This window comes from Selaginella moellendorffii, unplaced genomic scaffold (assembly GCF_000143415.4).
Source record: "Selaginella moellendorffii unplaced genomic scaffold, v1.0 SELMOscaffold_11, whole genome shotgun sequence".
In the NCBI taxonomy this organism is placed as follows: Eukaryota; Viridiplantae; Streptophyta; class Lycopodiopsida; order Selaginellales; family Selaginellaceae; genus Selaginella; species Selaginella moellendorffii.
Window position 1 is genome coordinate 613,452 of NW_003314272.1, and position 19,873 is coordinate 633,324.

General features: G+C 49.7%; 5 protein-coding genes and 1 long non-coding RNA gene across 10 annotated transcripts; 4 read left to right on the plus strand and 2 right to left on the minus strand.

Annotated features, from left to right (window-relative positions):
• Positions 1 to 1,468: 1,468 nt before the first annotated feature.
• Positions 1,469 to 3,693, minus strand: LOC9651636 (heterogeneous nuclear ribonucleoprotein 1). Of its 2 annotated transcripts, none has more exons than XM_002968911.2 (6): positions 3,200 to 3,693; positions 2,991 to 3,040; positions 2,753 to 2,916; positions 2,590 to 2,692; positions 2,358 to 2,527; positions 1,469 to 2,153 (listed from the first exon to the last, which is right to left on the minus strand). In XM_002968911.2, the coding sequence occupies exons 1-6, from the start codon at positions 3,412 to 3,414 to the stop codon at positions 1,659 to 1,661; spliced, it is 1,197 nt and encodes a 398-aa protein (XP_002968957.2). In that variant the 5' UTR covers positions 3,415 to 3,693; the 3' UTR covers positions 1,469 to 1,658. The 2 variants fall into 2 exon arrangements, with proteins under 2 accessions (XP_002968957.2, XP_024529564.1); XM_024673796.1 differs by having other exon boundaries at positions 3,259 to 3,367.
• Positions 3,694 to 3,770: 77 nt separating this feature from the next.
• Positions 3,771 to 5,315, plus strand: LOC9651637 (GPI mannosyltransferase 1). Its single transcript, XM_024673795.1, has 4 exons — positions 3,771 to 4,041; positions 4,121 to 4,303; positions 4,449 to 4,933; positions 5,011 to 5,315. The coding sequence occupies exons 1-4, from the start codon at positions 3,777 to 3,779 to the stop codon at positions 5,296 to 5,298; spliced, it is 1,221 nt and encodes a 406-aa protein (XP_024529563.1). The 5' UTR covers positions 3,771 to 3,776; the 3' UTR covers positions 5,299 to 5,315.
• A 21-nt stretch (positions 5,316 to 5,336) lies between these two features.
• Positions 5,337 to 8,578, plus strand: LOC112345963 (GBF-interacting protein 1-like). The gene is made up of 9 exons (XM_024673794.1): positions 5,337 to 5,621; positions 5,689 to 5,732; positions 5,797 to 5,887; positions 5,941 to 6,064; positions 6,124 to 6,521; positions 6,577 to 6,883; positions 6,936 to 7,371; positions 7,423 to 7,905; positions 7,998 to 8,578. The coding sequence occupies exons 1-9, from the start codon at positions 5,393 to 5,395 to the stop codon at positions 8,253 to 8,255; spliced, it is 2,370 nt and encodes a 789-aa protein (XP_024529562.1). The 5' UTR covers positions 5,337 to 5,392; the 3' UTR covers positions 8,256 to 8,578.
• A 16-nt stretch (positions 8,579 to 8,594) lies between these two features.
• On the minus strand, positions 8,595 to 11,254 carry LOC9650795 (homeobox-leucine zipper protein HOX20). Of its 2 annotated transcripts, none has more exons than XM_002968912.2 (3): positions 10,274 to 11,254; positions 9,601 to 10,046; positions 8,595 to 9,414 (listed from the first exon to the last, which is right to left on the minus strand). In XM_002968912.2, exons 1-3 carry the CDS (start codon positions 10,389 to 10,391, stop codon positions 8,830 to 8,832), a joined length of 1,149 nt encoding a protein of 382 aa, XP_002968958.2. In that variant the 5' UTR covers positions 10,392 to 11,254; the 3' UTR covers positions 8,595 to 8,829. The 2 variants fall into 2 exon arrangements, with proteins under 2 accessions (XP_002968958.2, XP_024529565.1); XM_024673797.1 differs by having other exon boundaries at positions 9,601 to 10,049.
• Positions 11,255 to 11,294: 40 nt separating this feature from the next.
• LOC9651638 lies at positions 11,295 to 14,174 on the plus strand. 2 transcript variants are annotated; one of them, XR_002992240.1, is made up of 7 exons: positions 11,295 to 12,070; positions 12,122 to 12,766; positions 12,916 to 13,059; positions 13,135 to 13,276; positions 13,335 to 13,392; positions 13,550 to 13,697; positions 13,766 to 14,174. It is a non-coding gene; the product is annotated as an uncharacterized LOC9651638 (long non-coding RNA). The 2 variants fall into 2 exon arrangements; XR_002992241.1 differs by having other exon boundaries at positions 13,566 to 13,697.
• Positions 14,175 to 14,345: 171 nt separating this feature from the next.
• Positions 14,346 to 18,180, plus strand: LOC9650796 (uncharacterized protein slr1919). 2 transcript variants are annotated; one of them, XM_002968640.2, is made up of 18 exons: positions 14,346 to 14,536; positions 14,594 to 14,718; positions 14,796 to 15,212; positions 15,277 to 15,452; positions 15,498 to 15,666; positions 15,722 to 15,774; positions 15,831 to 15,974; positions 16,025 to 16,129; positions 16,184 to 16,309; positions 16,368 to 16,559; positions 16,612 to 16,718; positions 16,769 to 16,931; positions 16,987 to 17,052; positions 17,104 to 17,197; positions 17,250 to 17,362; positions 17,419 to 17,489; positions 17,537 to 17,636; positions 17,691 to 18,180. In XM_002968640.2, the coding sequence occupies exons 1-18, from the start codon at positions 14,361 to 14,363 to the stop codon at positions 18,054 to 18,056; spliced, it is 2,763 nt and encodes a 920-aa protein (XP_002968686.2). In that variant the 5' UTR covers positions 14,346 to 14,360; the 3' UTR covers positions 18,057 to 18,180. The 2 variants fall into 2 exon arrangements, with proteins under 2 accessions (XP_002968686.2, XP_024529756.1); XM_024673988.1 differs by having other exon boundaries at positions 14,603 to 14,718.
• Positions 18,181 to 19,873: the final 1,693 nt, after the last annotated feature.

Consider the following 19,873-nt stretch of genomic DNA (forward strand, 5'->3'; position numbering starts at 1 on the left):
CACGCTTTTACCTGATGCTGGAGTAATAAGGCGCAAGGTTTTTGGTGTTACTTTGTAAATGCCCAAGGAGCAAAGGCCACGTGTACAACTAGGGAATTGATATGCAGGAAGAAATTTTTTTGACAATGAGTGCTTGCCCAACAAAACAAGATTTCTACCTAATTGCAGTAGCTACCAGCTGAAATTTAAAAAACAAATCCATGTAGCAGACAATATTGACAAAATGCCCCATCCATCCATGCCAGGCCCCGGGGTTAAAGTGAAGGGAAAAAAAAGAATCCTCGCGAGGAAACGACAGGTGGCCACATCCCATGGGCTCTTTTTATTTTGTAAAAACCGGTCAATAGAACTGTTTCAAAATTCCGGTAGATAAAAGTAGCATCCACCGTCCGCCTTCCGCCACGTAAGATCCACATCGGCCGCTAGGTCCGGCGCCGAGCCTCCACCCCTGGTAGTTAAAAACTAAGCACGGGTTTAGAAGCCACGTGCGAGGGCGCGCGCCTTGGGCCGTCCACTTGGCAGCAATCGAAACCGCTCAATCGGCCAATTCATAAAAGTAACTGTATCTTGTTCGACTCAAGAGGTGTGCCGTCAATGTCTTTCGCATTTTTGAAGCTTATAGGGAGAACTCCCCCCATCCGTACTTGCTAAATTCCTTCATCTCGAGGCGTACGGCATTGTGTTATCCGTGATATGGTGGGCCACGAGCCTTGGCGTGAATGAGATCAATCGAAGAGCCTGAGGGAACTCAAGTCAATTTCCACAAGGGAAGCGGATATACCTATAAAAGCTATAGCATATGAATACATGAATTACCATGAGGAAAAAAACAATGCTTGAGATCAAGATCGATACGGTGCCAGCTCTTGCGCTTTTCCGGTGGAGATAGAGAGAGAGTGTAGGAATCTTAAGAGAATCTGGGGGATGCTTGTGGATGGATGGGTCGTCCATGAGATCCGAACTCGGAGTGGGAGAAAGCGTGGCTCACCTGGGACCCACCACATTTGCCTTTTCACTTAAAATCTAACGGTGACTCCCTGCCCAATTTGCTGCCGTCTGATGCCGCCCCCGTGGACGGCGCAGATGTGTCCATGTCAGCCAGCCACTTCTCAGATCGGCGGTTTTAATATTTCCACGCTACGTCCGTCAAAAGTGGCCACGAACCCGATTAGTAACCAGATGCAGGGCCTGGCAGCCGTCGGATCCACGGCTTGGATGGCCCAGATGTCTCGCTCCGCGTGTAGATGAGGTCACAACCCCGGGCCTCATTGTCCATGCGTCCGGACCTCGGAAAAGATCTCTGGGTCTCCAGCTAGGTCCGGAACCGGGGCTGCGTATGTAATCGACATCGCTGCGTGCTACATTGCGTCGAAATCGTTGCGGCTGATTTGGCTGTCTCTACGCAAATTGCACTGGTGAGTATATTTTTTCTCCTTTTGCTGTCTGGCAAGGTGTTCAAGACCAGGGAGAAAAAGAATCCCGTCATCCTTTAGTGCTTAAAAACCTTTACTCTTTTTTATAACCAAACAATGTGATATGGTCTCTGATTCCCTTGATCGCTTCAAAAGGTGGTGTTGGAGTCTTAGAGGGAAACATAATGTACAAAGATAAGATTAGTGCCTGGTATATATAAGAGCGTTGAGCTATTTACTCGTCCCTCAATACCGGCTATAAGGGTGGTACCGGCCCGTGCTGCTGCTAGCATGGCTCCTGCTGTTACTGTGACCATAACCACCGCCGCTACCACCGTAGTTACCAGAGGCATAACCACTCCCGTAGCCACCGTAGCCGCTGTATCCCATGCCAGCGTACCCGTCATCATAAGCACCTCCATATCCACCAACGCCGTAGGATCCCATGTATCCCCCGCCCATTGATCCCCCGCCGTAGGATCCCACGCCAATACCACCGTAACTTCCACCGTAACTCCCACTGTAGCCAGCGTAGTACAAGCCCGCGCCTCGGCTTCCATAGCCACCGCTGCCGGTCCGGTAGGAGGTGCCGTAGCTGCCGCCCAGGGCGTAGTCGCCGTACCCATAGTGGCCACCGCCACCGGAGCTTCCGTACCCACCACCACGACTGATTGGGCCATAGCCGCCACCACCACCACTGTCCTGCATTGCCTTCTTTGGCTCTGCTTTCTTAATTTCCACCTGCGAGAACAAAGCGTAAAAACAATGATGTTAGACCATAAAACAAAGAATTTTGAGGAACATCGAGCATCGACGAGGCGCAGGAATATCTCCCGTGGGAGTTTTAAAAGAGAGAGGGGGGATGATATGCCTCCCTGCTGCTGCAGTGCTTGGATCGTTCCATCTAAAAAAACTGGCAAGTGAGAAATTTAATGCCTGGGTTACCTGTTTGCCTCCAAGCTCGTGCATCCTTCCGTGTGAGAGCACGTCTTCGACAGTTTGCTCGCTGTCGAATACTATGAATCCAAAGCCGCGAGATCTCCCGGTGTTGTGATCCTGCATGATTTGGTGCTCGATCACATTGCCAAAGCTGGAGAAGTAAGCCTTGAATTCCTCTGGAAAGAGCAGAAGCAGGCAATGTGAGAACTGAATGTCGCGTCTTGAAGATGTGACCGACCTTCTGTGATGGAGGGAGGAATCCCTCCTACAAAGATCTTCTTTGTCTTTGGACCCTTGACGACAAGCATGCTTTCGCGAGGTATAGATCTCTTGCATTCAACCTGGGAAGGAAAAACCACGCAGATTGGAAAAAAGAAGCTCGCGGTATACAAAGAACTTACAGTCCTGCCGTCCAAAACATGCTTGTCTCGCAACACTCGATCGCAAACATCCGAATCCGCAAACGTTACGAATCCGAAGCCGCGGGGATTCCCACTACTCCGGTCCCTCATGATCACTGCATCCGTGATCTCCCCATACTTTTTGAAGTGACTTTCGAGCTTCTCTGCAACCAACGCAGCTCTCAACCATAAATCCGGAAACCAACATGTGATAAAAAAGAAGAAAACGTCAACAAACCTGTGGTTGTATCCCATGATAGCCCGCCGATGAAAATCTTCCCGTTTCCTCTATCATAGGAAATGGGACGGTTATTAAGTTAGCTATGTCTCAAGACCACTCCTACGCTATATACAAGACACTCGCTAGAGGAAGAACTAAGATCAAACTAGAAGAACCATGAACCAAAGGAAAATCTAGAGCGAAGGAAGGCTGGACCAACAACTAACCCTGCACTGGACGTTCTCTCTGTGTGTCCGTTGGCTGAATCATCTCCATGGGTGTCTACCTGAGCATCTTCGTTGAGCAAATCCCTATGGTGATGGTGCCTGGAATCCCTGGAATCCCCGTCCTGAAACGACGCGAGATCGTCGCCCTGATCCAGTGGCGAATCGGACCGATCCAGATCGTCGTGAACAGGCTGCTCCGAATCAGAGCCGGCCATGGAGAGAGGAGGAGAGCGGCAAGAGACGAGGAATCGGGAAATTCTTGCCTAAAATGTGCGTGAAATTTCCACTCGCTACGATCTGGATTCCTGTTCCAAGACACCTGATCTGACCTCGACGCACTACTCAATCCCCTCGTCCCTCCTCCTACAAATCCAAGCAAAATGCCGGCCCGGGGAGCGAAGATCCAAGAGGCGCGCGCGCGCTTGGCGGATGCTTGCTCGCGCCCACGCAAAGAAGGCAAGAAAATGCGTCGCCCTATTCTTCGGATCCCTCACTTCTCGCCAGGCATTTTACCCTTATGACATGCTGGCACTAAAGTATATTGTCCACGTCACACATTTTAGGGTTCTATAGGGGGATGGAGAGCTCTGTGAAGCTGTGGATCGCGAGCGCGCTTCTTCGTCTAGCTTTGATCGCTTACGGCGAGTGGCAAGATTCCCACCTGGAGGTTCCCTATTCCGATGTGGATTACACTGTCTTCTCCGATGCTGCGGCGTTCATGGCGCAAGGGCGATCGCCATTTCTCCGCGATACCTATCGCTACTCGCCGCTGCTGGCAATGCTGCTGCTTCCCAATGTGTGGATCCATCGCTGCTGGGGGAAGATCTTGTTCTCGGTCGCAGGTAGCGTAATCCTCTCCTCTCCTAGCTTGTTCTTGTGCTAATCGATCGACAACAGGCTGAAGCCCTTGGATCGTTGCAGATTTACTGGCCGGGAGCTTGATCTATCGCTTGCTGCGGTTGCAAGGAATCGCTGAGGGTGTTGCTATCGCCTGTGCTGCGGTCTTTCTTCTCAATCCTTTCACATTCACGATTGGTACGAGAGGGAATTGCGAGGCGCTGCCATGCGCTGTGGTTCTCTGGACTGTGATCTTGCTTTTGCAAGGTGAGTGGTTTCTTTCTCTTGTAGTTCTTGGTTTTATTCCTCGCCTTTGTTCTTTGGTTGGAGTTCTTTACGTGTTCTTTACTTGCTTGGAGGTTTTCTTCTTGTCTTGAAACTTTTTGTTCTTATTCCATTCTTGTTTTTCCAGGCCGCAACCTCCAAGCCGCATTTTGGTATGGATTGGTCGTCCATTTTCGGATCTATCCCATCATCTACGCGCTGCCTTTCGTCCTCTTCCTCAATGCTAGAGCATCCGAGACAACATCCAAGCAAGCTGCTAGCTCCAAGTCGATGATGATCCTCGCAAAGCTCGTAAGTCGCGACAGTCTCTCCTTCGGTCTAACTTCTGGGGCCGTGTTCCTGGCGCTCACGCTCGCGTCCTACGCGCTCTACGGCGCCAGCTTCCTCAACGAGGCACTGCTCTACCACCTCACTCGCACCGATCCTAGGCACAACTTTTCGATCTACTTTTACTCGATCTATCTCCGCCAGAGCTCGAGCATCACGCTGCTGGACCGCCTCGCCTCCTTCGCCCCGCAGATGCTCGTCCAGACCGTCTTCGCGGCCGCGTATCACGATGATCTCCCGCTGTGTCTCTTCGCCCAGACAGCCGCGTTTGTAGCATTCAACAAGGTAAGTTCCTTGTCACCATTTTTTTTCTTCGTTGGTTCGTTGGTTTCTTGTTTCTGAGCTTTGGATTTCGTGTGTAGGTTGTCACAGCCCAATACTTCGTTTGGTTTTTCACCCTCTTGCCGCTTGTCTTGCCATTCACGGGGCTAAAGTTCTTTTGGGGAGGCTCTTTGTGCATTGCAGTGTGGACAGTGTCGCAGCTCCACTGGTTAGCGTGGGCGTATTTGCTGGAATTTAAAGGGAGGAACGTCTTCTTCCAGCTCTGGATCTCCAGCATCGTGTTCTTCGTCGCAAACGTCTTTGTTTTGTCCATGCTCTTGTATCATCACCATAACGCCACGAAGGAACAAAAGCTTAAAGCCATTTAATAGGTGGATGATCGCAAGGTTTTCCCTCTCTTTTTTCTTTTCCCTCTCTCCCTCCATTAGGGCTCCTCGAGTTTTAGGGTTGAGGCGCGAGAGGATGACTGTGGCGAGGGCGAGCAGCGGCGCTTCCGGGGCCAGCGAAGCAGCGGGAGGTATGGCGGCGCCCTCTACTGCTGCTGCTGCTTCCACAATTCCGTCCAGCGCGCGTAAGATGGTCCAGAGCATCAAGGAGATCGCCGTCGAGCGCAGCGACGATGAGATCTATGCGATGCTCAAGGAGTGCGGGATGGACCTCAATGAGGCCGTCCAGCGCCTCTTGAATCAAGGTATGGGACTCGGTTTGTGGGTGACTTTGTGCCAAAACTTGGTTTTTCCTTTTTTGTTTGTATGTAGACACTTTCCATGAAGTCAAGCGGAAGCGCGATAAGAAGAGAGAGGTATGTGGTTCCTTTTACTTGTCTAAGGTGTCAGCGTGCTGACTCTCTTCTCTAAATGTTTTAGAACAAGGATGGCTCGTCCGATATCAAGCCTGCTAGAGGTCCTAGCTCGTCCGCCAGAGGGGGTCGCTATGGTCGTGGAGGTTCTAGATACGGTACAGGTTTTTCTTTCAGATTTCAGTGTTGTGAGCTCAACCTTTGTCTGTAGAGCCTAGCGGAGGTGGTCGTGGCCGGGGTGCTCCGAGAGAGAATGGATATTATCCCAAGTCTTCCGGCCCTCAAGAGGCTCCACCATCGGCAGTGCCGCCAAAATTGCCGAGTGGTCAAGCAAGGTAGTGCTTTTGCAGGTCTTTTTCAGATAGTTACAGTTTTTTTTTTCTTGTCTGTGCAGCAACCCAACTCCAGCACCGGCAGCGCACAACGAGCAAGCAGCTTACCATCGCCCATCTCTCAGCGGTGGTGCTCGTCCAACTATCGCGGAGATCTTGAAGTCGTCGACAATGCAGACCGCTGTCCAACCTCCTAGGCCTCCAATGAGCAGCGATCCTGTTGCACTTGAGCCTGGGATCACCAAGAGAGACGTTGGTGTGGTTGGAAATCAGCGGTCTTCGAACGAGGTTGGCGACATGGAACCCCCTCTGCCGGGTGACTATGTTTCTGACGAGCAAGCACCACTTCCAGACGGGCATCCTGGAATATCGTCGACTTCTTCTGCAACCGATTCTTCGCCGCCACCTCGTGCCACGTACTCCAGCAGCAGGCACCAGGCACCTGTTGGTTCTCAAAAACGTAAGCTCTGATCTTTGCCATGGCTTTCTACTAATCAGTCCGACGTTCCTTTCAGCTGGTGTACTTCAGGAATGGAAAGTAAAGCCGAGCTCTACCGTGCCTTCTGTTGCCACCGACACCTATACGTCTGATTTTCAGAGGGCTCCGGCTCCAGCTACGACGTCTAAGTTCGAGGACAAGGAGGACCAGTCCGTGATCATACATAACCAGTTTCTCGCTTCTGCAGACCTCAACTTAAATTTTGGGAGCTTAACCTTTGGGTCCGATGAGGATTCTCTAACACACAAGCCGTCTGCAGTGGAGGACGAGCCTGAGGGCATAGAAGAAGAAGAAGAAGAGCCTGATGATCAACCTTCTCCGAGGTTTGCAATCACTTTCCGTTTAATGGATTTACTAATAGAAGTCTGGTGACAGTACTGCTTCAAATCCTGCAGCTCAAAACTACGACCTTCCGCAAACATCTGCGATGGCTGATAGTCTTCCTTCGAACAGCGAAGTTACTGCAGTCAGCATTGCGGTCCCAGCAGTGTCTCATTCGGAGCTCTCGAAACCCGACTCTTCCGTGCAAAGCTCTCATTATCCATACTTGCCAACGGCCTATTCTGGATTCGGATTGATGGCTCAACCTGGAACGCAGTATCCGTACGAGTCATCCGATTCTCAACTTTCGGATGGATCTCGTTTTTCAAGCTTGCATCAGCATTATTCGGATCCAACTGCAAGCTACTACACTCCTGCGTATAGGCCCAACGTCGAGACTGATATGCGGTACCCGCTTATGACATCTAAGGCGGCTGCAGCTAAATACAGCACTAGTATGACATCCGTAGCGTCGTTAGCGTCCTCAGAGGTACAGGGTTTACCTTTTTCTTGTCACTAGCTTCTAACGTTCCATTCACAGAGTGGGAATTCTGGTAGTTCTCTTGCGCAAACATCTCAGCCAACTAGCGGCCAGTCGGTTCCGAGTTTGCCGCACCAGCCTCTGCCACTTCATGCTTATTCGGCGCAGCCAAGTTTGCACCTGGGATACAACATGTTTAACTACCCGTATCTCCATCAAAGTGTTCCCTACATGCACGCGCCGTACCAGCACAGCTTTGCGGGGAATAGTGCGTACCCTCAACCTCCGGCTGGAAGCAACTATCCGCCTACAAACAACTATCCTACTGCCGCTGCCAAGTATCCAATGGCTCAGTACAAGCCCGTCACGGCGACAGCGAGTACAATCCACTCTGCTTCGGCAGCCGGGTACGCCGGGTATACATCCTCTCCGGCCGGCTACGCGACCAACCCGATGGTAACACTCGGCCCAGCCTCTCTAAGTTATGACGAAGCCGCGCTATCGCAGTACAAGGACAGCAATGTTTACATCCAAAGTCAACAGGTGAGTTTGTGGTTGCTTTCGTCGTAGAGATGGAGAGATGGAGAGATGGAGTCAGCATTAATTGGTTTGCTAACGTTGGTCTTGCCTTTCAGGGCGAAGGCTTTTCCCGGGAATCTTTCTACAACATTCCGAGTCAAAGCCAATACACTGCGTATGCCCAGCAGCACCACGGACATCCGACGACTGCTTATGGTAGCCTGTACCATCCGACGCAGTCCGTCCCGGCTCCAAACTCTCACCAGATGCTTCAGCAGCCGCAGACTTTGGCCACGGCCGGATCCCAGGGTGCTGCTGCCGCTGCCGCGGCTTATGGCCAGCAGCCTCAACGTGGGTGGAACAATAGCTACTGAGCAACAGGGGGGAGGAGGAGCGCGTTTTCTGTGTTCTCCATAACAACAGGTACTCTTTTGGTGTCTCCTGTTACTGAGGTTTGTATAAGATCACATATAGCGGAAACTGAGTGAAGAGTTGTGGCTCGAAGGGGAAAGTGTATATAACAACAACAGGGCTTTTGCCGGGCTTTTTTTATTGGGGACTCTTTGGATCAGATCAGATCAGACTTTGAGTGGCGGGTTTTTTTATACTTCTGTAGTCTTTCCGGCTAGACGGATGGACACTGGTAAAAATGTTATCCTTTGTACCAGAGTTCCGAGAAGAAAAGCAGTTCTTTCTCTATTTTCTCCGCGAGAGACAACGTCGTTCTGTTTATTACCAAGAGCCAACCAGTATACACAGTTGAGCAGAGGCTCCGAAATTACAACAACAAAAAAAGAGGGGGACTAAGACTTGGGACGAAGGAACACAGTGCTGGAAGATCTTTGATCCATCAACACCGGGAGGCTCGATACTTTTTCTTCTACTAGTACTCGACAACTGGGAGAGAGGTACTTGGTATTTTTGGATTGGAGAGAGCTGCTGCTGCTACTAAGCCCAATCCCACCAGGAAGCCCAGTTGCCTTGCTCCTCCTCGGCAGCCGTTCCAAACAAGCAGTTGTACGAAGCGTCATCCTCGAGGCCCCGGAGAGCATCGTCGTCGTCGAGCTTGTACGGGAAAGCCACCGGTTCCTCCTTTACCGGAGGAGCTTGTTCTTCGTCCTCCGCTGGATGCTGCGGAGCTAGCGGTGATAATTTGTGAGCTCTGGCCGGTGGTGGCGGCGGCGCTGGCGGTACTGGATGCGGACTAAACGCGTCCAAGACATCAGAGTTATAGCCGTCGGAGGATGATAGCGGCGACTCCTTGAATTTGGAGGAGACAACCGTGGGAGAGTCTGGAGTGGTACACACCTGATCGTCGACATCCTCCACTACTCCGCTGCTCTTGTTATTCTTGGCCATGGTGGCGACGAGCAGCAGCGGCTTGGGTGGCTTGTCCGTGGTAGTAGTAGCAGCCGCCGCCGCCGATCCCGAGTCCTCGTCCATATCTTCCTCGTTGCGATCTTCATCATTGTCGTCATCATCTTCATCCGGCTTCTTCTCGTGATCGCCATCCACGAGCTTCTTGTCGCTCAGCTGCGATCACAGCACAGTTCCAAAGTTTTGAGACAACGAACAAAGGAAGAACATCGGTGGTGGTGCTGATGAATCATCAGGAAAACAGACAAGAAAGAACAGTGGTGGTGATGAATCATCAGGAAAACAAAGCATCGGTGGTGGTGGCGGTGGTGGTGGTGGTGGTGATGAAGATCATCGACTTACTTGAGCTTTGAGCCGCTTGTTCTCCTCCGCCAGGGACTCGTACGCCGCCTTGAGAACGTCGTAGTCCTTCTCCAGTTGCTTCGTCTTCCAGCGGGCTCGCCGGTTCTGGAACCACACCGCGACTTGCCGGGGCTGCAGCCCGAGCTCCTGCGCCAGCTGCATCTTCCGCACGGGCTCCAGCCGGTTCTCGGTCTCAAAGCTCAGCTCCAGGGACCGGACTTGCTCCACGCTCAGCCGCCGCTTCTTCTCCGGGAATCCTCCGCCACCGCTCGACCCCCCGCCGCCGGTGCTGCCATCGTCCGCGACCTCCCCGTCGCCGGTCTCATCCAGCGAATCCAACATTGTAGGGTAGAGGGGCCGCTTGGAAGTCAGTGGCGGTGCTGGTGGAGGCGGTGGCGGTGGTGGCGAGGCCGAGCTATGGTGGTGGTGGTGTTGCAGGCCTGCCACTGCTGGAAAAAAAAAGAACTTTTGGTTAAAGAGAGATAAGAACCATCGCCGGCATCGACAGCAAGAAGACCACCACCAACAAACATTTCGTGGCAATCAATTGCGATCGACGAGCAATCCGGAAGGGGCCGACGAACGAGATCTCCAGGGACAGCGTAAAAACGAAGAGATCTCTTTCAACAGGAGGGAGAGCAAGAGAGAGATTTCTAGCGATGGGAACTTTTACCTCCTCGAAGCCCGAGCATCGCCACCAAGCTGGAGCTTTCGCCATGCTGCTGCTCAATTGCTCCGCTTCTCAGCATCGCCGCTGCGGCGGTGGAGGAGTGATCGCTCCAAGCTGCCATTTTGATCCGGTGATGGGGGAGCGGGAGTTTAGCTTTCTGAGAGGAGACGGGGACGCGAGATTTTCAGGGAGACCGACACGAGGGCGACGACGATCTGTGGAGCCAGAAGCTAGAATCACCACCAACAACAAGAGCAAATTGTCAACCGAGGGAACGATCGAAGGACAGCGAAGAAAAAAAAAGAGAGATTTTTGGAACGAAACGATCGGGGATCAAAGGCCAGAGTTTCTCATTCCCTCCCAACTAGCGACCAGAAGTGGAAGAACAGTGAAGAGAGAAGACGAAGAACAAGGAGAGGAAGAACAAAGAGGAGATTTTCAGATGGCGGGTGTTAGCTGGGAGGGAAGTAGCGGGCGAACCAGCAGAGCAATCGACCAATGTCTTGGACGAGCGAGCAGCCATAGACTGACGAATCTAGCAGCAGTGAGCGGCCAAAGTCATCGTGTCGGGGCAGCAGCATCATATACGAAAAAGGAGGATTTTTGGCAGAGGAGGAGACAACGAGAGAGCGCACAAGAAATCGATGGCTACTTCATCGGACTCGAGAGAATCAAAGACGTGGGAAGAAGGGCAATTCAAGGGCGAGCTTTTAAGTTAGCTACCCGGCGGCATCGTCATCGTCGCTGCTCTTGCTCGTCTTCATTCAGGAAATCCGTGGAGGAAGGATTGACGCCCAAAAATTCTTTGTGTCTCTCTCTCTCGCTTTGAATCGCTCCAGAGAAAATCGCTCGCTAGGCTTTTGGCTCTTGAAGAAGAAAGAATTCCAAGAATGTGGATGGCCATAGCATCGTCCATGCACATACATGGCATGGATGGCATGGCTTTCCTAAAATAGTACTGGCGCGTTGGACGGTCTCGAACCCCGGTCTCGAACCCCGGATAGGTAGGGTGGTTTTGGTTTCTAGTGATTATTTAGGGCTAGGTTTAAGCAAGGCGCGCGCGACGAGAGGGAGGCGACGAGCGATGGAGCGGCGCTTTTCTCAGGTCAGAGAGCGTCAAAATCTCTGGGATTCATACAAAGAGAGCGAGCTACATTTTCCTGTTTGTAGTGTTCTTCCCTTTTTTTTTTCGTTATTTGGCGCTGGCGCCCTCCCGTTCGTCGTCGTCTGCTGATCCCACAGTTGAGTCTCCAGAGTTTGCGTACCTTTGCAAGAAAAGGGATGCGTGGCCGTGTTGGCCGTGGGGAAAATTGAAGTCTATTCGCCCCACGAAGGGATGAGAGAAAAAAAAAAACTATATTGGTTGTTTTTTTCGGTTTTTGGACTTTTGGAAATTCTTTTTTCTCTGGCTGCTGCTGCAGCAGCTGGTTCCTGGCTGCTACAGATTGATGACAGTCGATTTGGTTCGCTGCAATGTGGGTGAAAATTCAACCTGTTTGTATCTGTGAGGATTCGATCACAGTTTTTAGTGGAGTAGTAGCTAGTAGCAGCAGCAGAGCAGGAAAAACAAAGAGATGGATTGGATTTATTAGCTGGCGAGCTTGGATTTGGGAGGAATTCGACACAAGAGCAGAAAGAGTAGAAATGGAAAAGTCCACCACCACTTTGAGCATCTCGCAAGCCCGTAGCTACTTCACGAAACTCCACCACCATGACCACCACGACCACCAGCAAAGCGAAGCGCGCAGAAACCAACAAAAGAGGCCACCAGCAGATAGTTAGTGCACTCAGGACCACACTGTAAGTGGCCTCTTTTTCTCTTTTCTTTTCTTACTTTTGTTTTTCTTTCAGCTTGTCAGCGGGTCTCTCGACTTCCCTTTCTTCCTCCTAAGGTAGCAGCCGCGCCAGTGTCATCAAGCAGCGAGGGTGAGAGAGGGAAGCAGTGCAGCGATAGAGGCGAAATCGTGTGACCGCGACACTGCCTCTCCGTTTGGTGGCGCCCCCGAAAGTGAGAGTTTGTATGGCTGGTGCTGTGGCTAGCGCTGGCCGGTGGCTGGCTTTTGAAAGTTTTGAAGATCTGGAATCCTCGCTGCTGCTGCGACCACCACTGCTTCGTATCTCGGATCCTCGACACAGGAAAGTGGGATCTTACGACCGAGGGAAAGGCGAAAGCACCGGAAGTTGATGACGCCCGGGAAGGAGTTATGGCGGGATGGATACGTGGTTAAAACAAGTTAACCGGAAGAGTACAAAAGCCGAAACAGGGATTGAACAGGTCGGTCCCCAGTGAAAGCTGCCCGCGCGGCCTTTTGTCCGCTTGGACGTTTTGTCTTTGCTGTGGGGCCTTCCGAGCAATGGCTGCTGCCGCGCAGTTTTGTGGTGGTGGTCACTGGTAGACACTCAATCGCTTGCGGTTTGTAGCGAGGACGATGATGATCAACGCAAGGAGCCCATTTGACAAAACTAGCCAATCATTCCCGTGCACGCACACCTCTGGTAAGCTTTTTCTTTGTTTTCTTCTCCTTTTTTTTATAATTTTGTTCTTCCGTATTCTCATCTCAGTGTTTTGTTTTTTTTTTCCCTCTGTTTTACACTTTTCTTGTTTGTTTTTGTCATTGGCATGCACACTTCCACCGGTTCTTTAGGCAGTGTGATAGAATTGGCGCCTGCAAATCTTGGGATCCTCGAAAAGGATGTTAAGTATCCGTTTCCTTATTTTATGAGCTTAACGCAACGCAGCACTGCAAAACGCAAAACGCAAACGCAGGAAAGAGAGCTCGACTCGTGAGGTGCGCATTTCTTACAGTTTTTTCCTCGGTGTTTAAGGATTAAAGAAAATGAGATCTTGACCTTCAAACCTGCAGGAAGGACACCCCGGAGTTTGTGTAACTTCTTCTACACATAATCTATTTTCAAAGTGATATCACATCACGTGGATCTAATAAACAACACAATATCAGGAGTACTCGAGTGTGCCAAGACCAACCCGGGCAAGCTACAAAACAGGTAGTCCTTTCGTCTCCATTGTTTTACTTTTTTACATCCGTGCTCGTTCACTCCGTAGAAACCCAACAGAAACCAATTTTGGAGAACAGATTCGCAAGTTGCAGCTGCGCGACAAGGTGAATTCAATACGCGTGCATCGCTCCTTCCTTTGTCTGGCCAGCTTTCCTTTTGTATATATCGCAATTGTCTCTGTTTTGGAATTGCTTGCTTGAAGAACCGAGTCCTTCTGACACACATTAAACTTTGGCAAATGTTTTCTCTTTTTTCTAACAGTCGGGGTGGCCTTCAGGACCATCTGTGTGGCGTCCACGGGCGATCGATGTCTGACAACGAAAGAAAAAGAGAAAAGAAATGGAGAAGCAGACAACATTGAAAAGTTGGACCATTGAGAAAAATTCCCTATGGCGAATGCACGCAAGCTGTAAGTAAATATTCGCTTTCCTACTTTTCCCCTTTGTTTTTCTAACAGATGCCTCGCCTTTACTGCAGGTTCGGGGTGGTCTCCGTGAAAAAACGAAATCCGTATGATGCGAGAAGAGAACGATCGCCAGATTCAGTGCTCCCTCGCTTCCTTGGAAACTCTCGCTTTGCATCACAAACTACGATAAATTCTGTGGAAACTCGAAGTAACTCGAGAGGTAAGAAGCTTTGCGATTGAAAACCTAGACTCTGAACTTTCACTTCGCTTCGAGAAACCATACAAAAAAAGAAAGGAGGAAAAGCCAAGAACAAACTGCACGGCTTTGCGTGGGCCATTTTACATCTTACACCTTGTCAAAAAGCTGCAAAAGCAAATTCACAGTGGTGGGAGATATCTTTGCTTCTCCACACTCCTGGAGAATAAAAAGCGGAATTTTCCATCAAAATCCTATGTTTTCTCCCGTCAATGTACCTTTTGAGTGGAATCTGTGTGATGAAAAGAAAAGCTGCCTTCCACTCAACTCCGCCAGTACGTTTAACAAAACCTAAAAGGTTCTGCCCTAAGTCAATGCAATGTCAACGGTCAGCTGCTTTTGTGTGATGCCAGGTGGCACTTTCAAATCCACAAGCTTTTAGGGTTTATGCGCGACGCGAGCGAGCGAGCATGGCAGCGGCGGCAGCAGGCGCGGCAGTCTCCGCAGAGCCAGGTCCGCTATGCTCCCAATTCTCCTACATTTCTAGCACAGCGAGCGCCGCAAGGTCGGTGCTGCCGCTGCTCGCGCCAAGAATTTCGATCGCGCCCGTGCAGGAACTCGAATGCAGGCCTAGCTCCTGCCTCCGGTAAGCTGGAATTGGTAGCCGTGGTGAAATTCTCGCGAATTGATTCTTCCCATGTAGCGCGAGTAGATGTCGTGTCGTCCCTAGAGCCAAATCCAGTGTGGACAGTGACGAGCAGCTCACTGTTGAGGTTCTTGGAGATGAGGGACACACGTTTGATCCATCCAGCGTTTCTTTCTCCACTGGTAAGCTCTAGCTTCCAAACTCTTTCTTTTCTTCCTGTTTACATCTTTTTAATCTCGTTGTGTTTTGGAAATTCAAGAGCGCTGGGAGGAGCTTGATACGAATGTTCTCGAGATTATAGATTCCTCCTCCACGAATACTGCTGCTGGGATCACTGAGAACACCACAGTGATGAATTCTACGAGACCGCAACAACAGGAGCCTCCTACAAGAACATCCAACGTTAAAAACCAGTGGCGCCCGATTTTCCAAGGTGGTGTCGAGAACTTGACCACGCAGGTGAAAGAGGCAGTCGAGAAGACTAGATCACAAGGACACAACTGGGCGCGGAACAGCAAAGTGGCTCAAGTTCTTCACAGTGATAAGAAAGTTATCTCCAAATGGACGATGGAAACAGCTCTTCCTGTAATCTCGGAAGCGCTTTTCCTGACGAGTTCTGCGGGTTCATCGACGGGTCCTGCAGAGAAACCAGTGTGGCAGGCACCTTCGTATCGTGGTACTATACTTTTATTTTCACTGATGTCTCTTTTTGTGAGTTTTCTTTAGTATTTTCTGTACAGGGCTATCCGGTTGGGACATTGTCGCTGCTGATATCGCAACCATAAGACAGTATTTTGACAACGTAAAATTGCAGCTAGCTATCTGGAAGCTACCGCTGCAAGAAGCTTATGATCCTGAAGATCTCGCCGTCTATTTCAATGCAAGACCACATCTCTTGCTGTTCCGGGCTCTCGAGGTAATACCCTTATTTTTTACTGTAAAGCTCATTATTTCTGTTCAGGTTTCTGCAGCATTTAGCTATCTCTTCGTATGGTACATGTTCGAAAAGAGCATCACGCCGTTGACAAAAAGAGAGCCGTCTTCTGAAGAGGAGAAAAAAAAACTGATGATGAAAACGGCTGAAATGTTTAAGCAAACTGTTTTGAGGCTTGGCCCGACTTTCACAAAAGGTACTCTTCTGTTGATTATGCTAATACTTTCTACTAAATTTTCTTGTTAAACTAGTTGCTCAGTCGTTGTCAACAAGATCAGACTTGATAGGTCCGGAAACTGCACAGGTACATAAATGCACGCTGATAAGTTCGTCTGTTAGCTAATAAAATTCATAGAGCAGGTTTTGGGAGATCTACAAGATCGTCTGCCACCGTTTCCTAATGAAATGGCTTTGCTTCTAATGGAGCAAGAGCTTGGCCGCCCGATAAGCGAAGTGTTCTCCTATATATCGGAAGAACCCGTGGCAGCCGCTTCCCTTGGACAGGTCTGCTATTTCTGGTGGCATAATAGTTTTTCATTTCATGAAAATATCAGGTCTATAGAGGACGAACGAGGGACGGACAGGACGTGGCTGTGAAGGTTCAAAGGCCAAACATTTTTTATTCCGTCGCACGTGATGTTTATATCCTTCGCCTTGGGGTAAGCATATCGGTGCTGTTTTCTGGCTTGTAGCTGATTGTAGCACTCCTGCAGCTGGGGCTGGTACGTATGGTTGCGGGCATTAACAGTGATTTATCGGTTTTCGCTGACGAAGTTGGGAAGGGCCTGTACGGTGAATTGGACTACAGGCTTGAAGCACAGAACGCGTCTGCGTTTGCAGTGAGTGTGCAAATTTTCTTCTTCTCCTTTATACCTTGCTAATATTCATGCAATCCAGTTGGCGCTTACACCGAAGTTACCTTTCGTTGTGGTTCCAAGAGTCTTGCGTCACTTGACGACAAAGAAAGTGATGACAATGGAATGGATATCTGGTACTCGTCCAGTGGACCTTCGTAGAGTTGCGAAAGGACAGGACGCTGGGGCTACTCCAGAGCTTCGACTGGAAGCCACAGACCGTCTCTTGGAAATGGTAAAAGAAATGGATTGTAATGTCATGCACTGGTTTCTAAAGTCTTGTGCAGGTTAACAAGGGTGTGCAATCTTCTTTGACGCAGCTGCTTGATGTTGGTATATTGCATGCCGATCCACATCCTGGAAATATTATCTATACTCCGGACAACAGTATTGCGTACGAAATGTTTTAATATCTATTCACTGTGCATTCACTTTCAATTGCAGGTACCTCGATTTTGGACTGATTTGTCGAATGGAGAAAAAACATCAATACGCTATGATTGCGGCCACTGCCCATCTTGTGAACGGGGATTGGAGTTTTTTAGTCGATGATTTGGCTGAAATGGACGTGGTGAAGCCTGGGACTAACCGGTTCCGGCTGAGATTGGTAAATACCCAAGGTTTGTTTTGCATATTGTTATTCACATTTTCTTTTGTTGCAGGCTCTCGAAGATTCGTTAAATGGATTCGTTGTTAAGAATGGTTTACCAGATTTCAAGTTCAGTCAGGTCTGCATTTTTACGTAAATGGAATCTTTCATCTTATGCCTCGTCTTTCAGATTATAGCAAAATTGTTCGGTGTAGCTTTAAAGTTTCGGTTTCGTCTGCCAGCATACTATACTCTAATACTGCGCTCGATTGCTTCGCTAGAAGGTACGTTATCATCCATTACAGGAATGATAGACTAAAAAGTTCATCTCTGCAGGAATGGCACTGGCAGTCGACCCGAACTTTAAGGTTTTTACGAAAACATACCCGTTCGTGGTCAATCGTCTTCTTTCAGATAATTCGGCTCCTATGAGACGAATCTTGCGAACGGTAATTTTCTTTGGAAAACTCTTGAGTCTGACGGTGAAAATCTCGCTTGTGCACAGCTGCTTCTTACAAATAAAAAGGAGTTCCGTTGGAATCGTGTTGCATCTTTGACAAGCATTACTTCCACTGAGTAAGCAAAAGAATCCAACTCTTAGTTCACTTTTTTATCCTTTCTAGGCCGGCCGCATCGAATGCCACGACGAGTCTGGAGTCCACACTGTGCAAGCTTCTTCTGTCAAGCAACGGCGCCTCACTACGTCGGATCATCTTGGAAGCGGTTCGTAGTTTCACTTCTTTTCTCTCCAAGAATTAAACCTTCTGGGTTTTACAGGACACGAAATCACTGGCCCGCGCATTCGTCTCCAAGGAGGCGGCACCGGTGAGACTAAAGGTGGCCAAGCTTCTCGCCGACGCGTTTTACCTGCACGGCAAGAAGCTCTTGCAAGAACACGCGAGCGTCGAGATCGACGAGCGATCCAAATTGTCGTCTCCCATTGCAAGCACCAGGCAGCTGCAGTTTCTTCTGAGAGCACTCGTGGCGAGGCTGCAAAAGACTCCTCTACTCCTGCTAAGAGCCGGATGGACAACGGCGACGGTCATGGGCTGGGCTCTAGCCGCGGCCTTCCATCGACTGGCGGTGGGCATGAGCTACACATACCTGGAACCAGCCCCGAGTACCCGCGCTGCAACAGCATAAGAAGAGGCTGAGCGGGCTTATTATTTGTACTAGTAAAATTGCCCAGCAAATGCTGGGCGGTTGTTTGCAAAGTCTTCCACCATAGGAATTATTTCAGAAGAGCGCATGCAAGACTTTACCAAAATGGATCCACGCTTGATCTTCCAGAAGTTTGGACTTGACGTTGGAAGTTCCTTTTTAATCAGTTTCCAAGCATATGTTGTCCCCGATGGAGAAAATCTCACTTTTAGTCACTAAAAGAACATACACTTAAGGGTCCAGAGGAGTGAAGTTGTGATCGTCGACCCCGGGGGATGCACTCTAAAGAGCCGACAGAAACAAAACCCTCTACCGCCGTCCAGCGCCCGCCATGAGATCCATGCCTGCGCCTGTCTAAATCCACTTGATCGCTTGATCGCTTAGCATCCTTGATCTTGTCCCAAGAAAAATGGCCTAAAGTTTCAAGGGCGTGTGAAAAAGCCCTATAGATCCTGGGAAGTGAAAGGGTAGTGGCTGGGAAGATGATGTAGATCTGTTGCAAGGTGAGAATTTTCTGTGTTCTTCTCACTTAAAAGATGGAGGCCTTATGGCGCTCAAGGTATGTGTTGAATTTCTTTCTCTCTAATTTTCTTTTTTCTTTTCTTTCTCTTTTGTTGTGTACAGCCAAGGAGGGAAGGCCCTACGGCGCTCAAGGTGTTGTTTCTTTCCTTTGATTTTTCTCTAATTTTGCTTTTTGTTTTTGTTTTTCAGCCGAATCGGGAAAACCTGGGGAAGCTTGCCATTGGACCTTCAGATGCATATACTATCTTTGTTACCAGTGGAAGACAGTGTGTGGTCGCATTTGGTTTGCAAACAATGGGATTCTCTGCTAAATGATCCACATTTCAAAGCATTATGGGCCCGAAACAGCCGCTACAGAACACCTACTTTCGTATTGCTGCAGGAAGGAACTAACACAGAACTTTTAAAACAGCGAACTCGCTACTACAAATATCCTTCAGGGCCTTACAGGTTGCAAGATTTACCTCGGGGTTGGGACTCCTGGCTTACACCGGAAGGTTCAGAACTATTCTTGTCCGCAGGTGGCCTGGTCGTATGCATCATCGAGGAGAATTGCGAGACACGTTTCTTCGTTGGGAACCCGCTAACGCAACAATGGGTGACCGTACCTGCACTTAAAACTTCAGCACAGTGTCGCCGGTCGTTCATGCTGATCCCGTACATGAGTGAAGGTTTGATGTTCTTCAGGATTGCGATTGACCCATATTTGTTCGACTCCAAAGTGGGGATTTGGACACGTCCTCCCTATCAAACCATGTGGACGTCGTCCTCCAACACGTTGCACATACAAGGAGTGCAATACGGTCTTGGGATTTGTAAGCAGCACAGTGCAGTTGTGCTGCTGGAGATTGATGATCTGGGAGCTCTTAGCGAATCGAAGTGGCTGTGGGCCTGGGATGTGGATACAATTCCATCTTTGTCTTACAAGTACATGCTTGAAATTGGCGGTGAGATTGGGTTACTCGTTGCAACGATAGATTGGGAGGTCGTGGTTTTGGTGCTGGACAGGAAGAGTGGTAAAGAATGGAGCTGGAGGAAAGTCTCAACATTACCCAAACACTTCTACAGGCACTTGCACGACTGGGTGCCTTTGTTTGACAGCAGGACATGTTGTACACATGGCAATCTTACGTTCTTGTGCGTAGGGATGCAGGTTCTGGTATTTGATTCCCAACGCATGACATGGGAGCTGGTTGGGAAACGTTTGTTGCATACAATGGAGCTGCTTGTTTGGGTGCCCGACTTCACAGCTGTCCCAAATGCTAACACACCCAGCG

Coding starts and splice junctions, on each gene's coding strand:
- LOC9651636 (XM_002968911.2), bottom strand. CDS start 3,414: ATGGCCGGCTCTGATTCGGAGCAGCCTGTTCACGACGATCTGGATCGG. Junction 2,917..2,990: donor ATCATGGGATACAACCACAG/GTTTGTTGACGT, acceptor CGTTGGTTGCAG/AGAAGCTCGAAAGTCACTTC. Junction 2,154..2,357: donor ACGAGCTTGGAGGCAAACAG/GTAACCCAGGCA, acceptor TTGTTCTCGCAG/GTGGAAATTAAGAAAGCAGA.
- LOC9651637 (XM_024673795.1), top strand. CDS start 3,777: ATGGAGAGCTCTGTGAAGCTGTGGATCGCGAGCGCGCTTCTTCGTCTA. Junction 4,042..4,120: donor GATCTTGTTCTCGGTCGCAG/GTAGCGTAATCC, acceptor GGATCGTTGCAG/ATTTACTGGCCGGGAGCTTG. Junction 4,304..4,448: donor TGTGATCTTGCTTTTGCAAG/GTGAGTGGTTTC, acceptor TTGTTTTTCCAG/GCCGCAACCTCCAAGCCGCA.
- LOC9650796 (XM_002968640.2), top strand. CDS start 14,361: ATGGCAGCGGCGGCAGCAGGCGCGGCAGTCTCCGCAGAGCCAGGTCCG. Junction 15,975..16,024: donor CAGCCGCTTCCCTTGGACAG/GTCTGCTATTTC, acceptor TGAAAATATCAG/GTCTATAGAGGACGAACGAG. Junction 17,490..17,536: donor ACAAGCATTACTTCCACTGA/GTAAGCAAAAGA, acceptor TATCCTTTCTAG/GCCGGCCGCATCGAATGCCA.
- LOC112345963 (XM_024673794.1), top strand. CDS start 5,393: ATGACTGTGGCGAGGGCGAGCAGCGGCGCTTCCGGGGCCAGCGAAGCA. Junction 5,622..5,688: donor CCAGCGCCTCTTGAATCAAG/GTATGGGACTCG, acceptor GTTTGTATGTAG/ACACTTTCCATGAAGTCAAG. Junction 6,065..6,123: donor TTGCCGAGTGGTCAAGCAAG/GTAGTGCTTTTG, acceptor TTGTCTGTGCAG/CAACCCAACTCCAGCACCGG.
- LOC9650795 (XM_024673797.1), bottom strand. CDS start 10,391: ATGGCAGCTTGGAGCGATCACTCCTCCACCGCCGCAGCGGCGATGCTG. Junction 10,050..10,273: donor GATGCTCGGGCTTCGAGGAG/GTAAAAGTTCCC, acceptor TTTTTTTTCCAG/CAGTGGCAGGCCTGCAACAC. Junction 9,415..9,600: donor ACAAGCGGCTCAAAGCTCAA/GTAAGTCGATGA, acceptor CTGTGATCGCAG/CTGAGCGACAAGAAGCTCGT.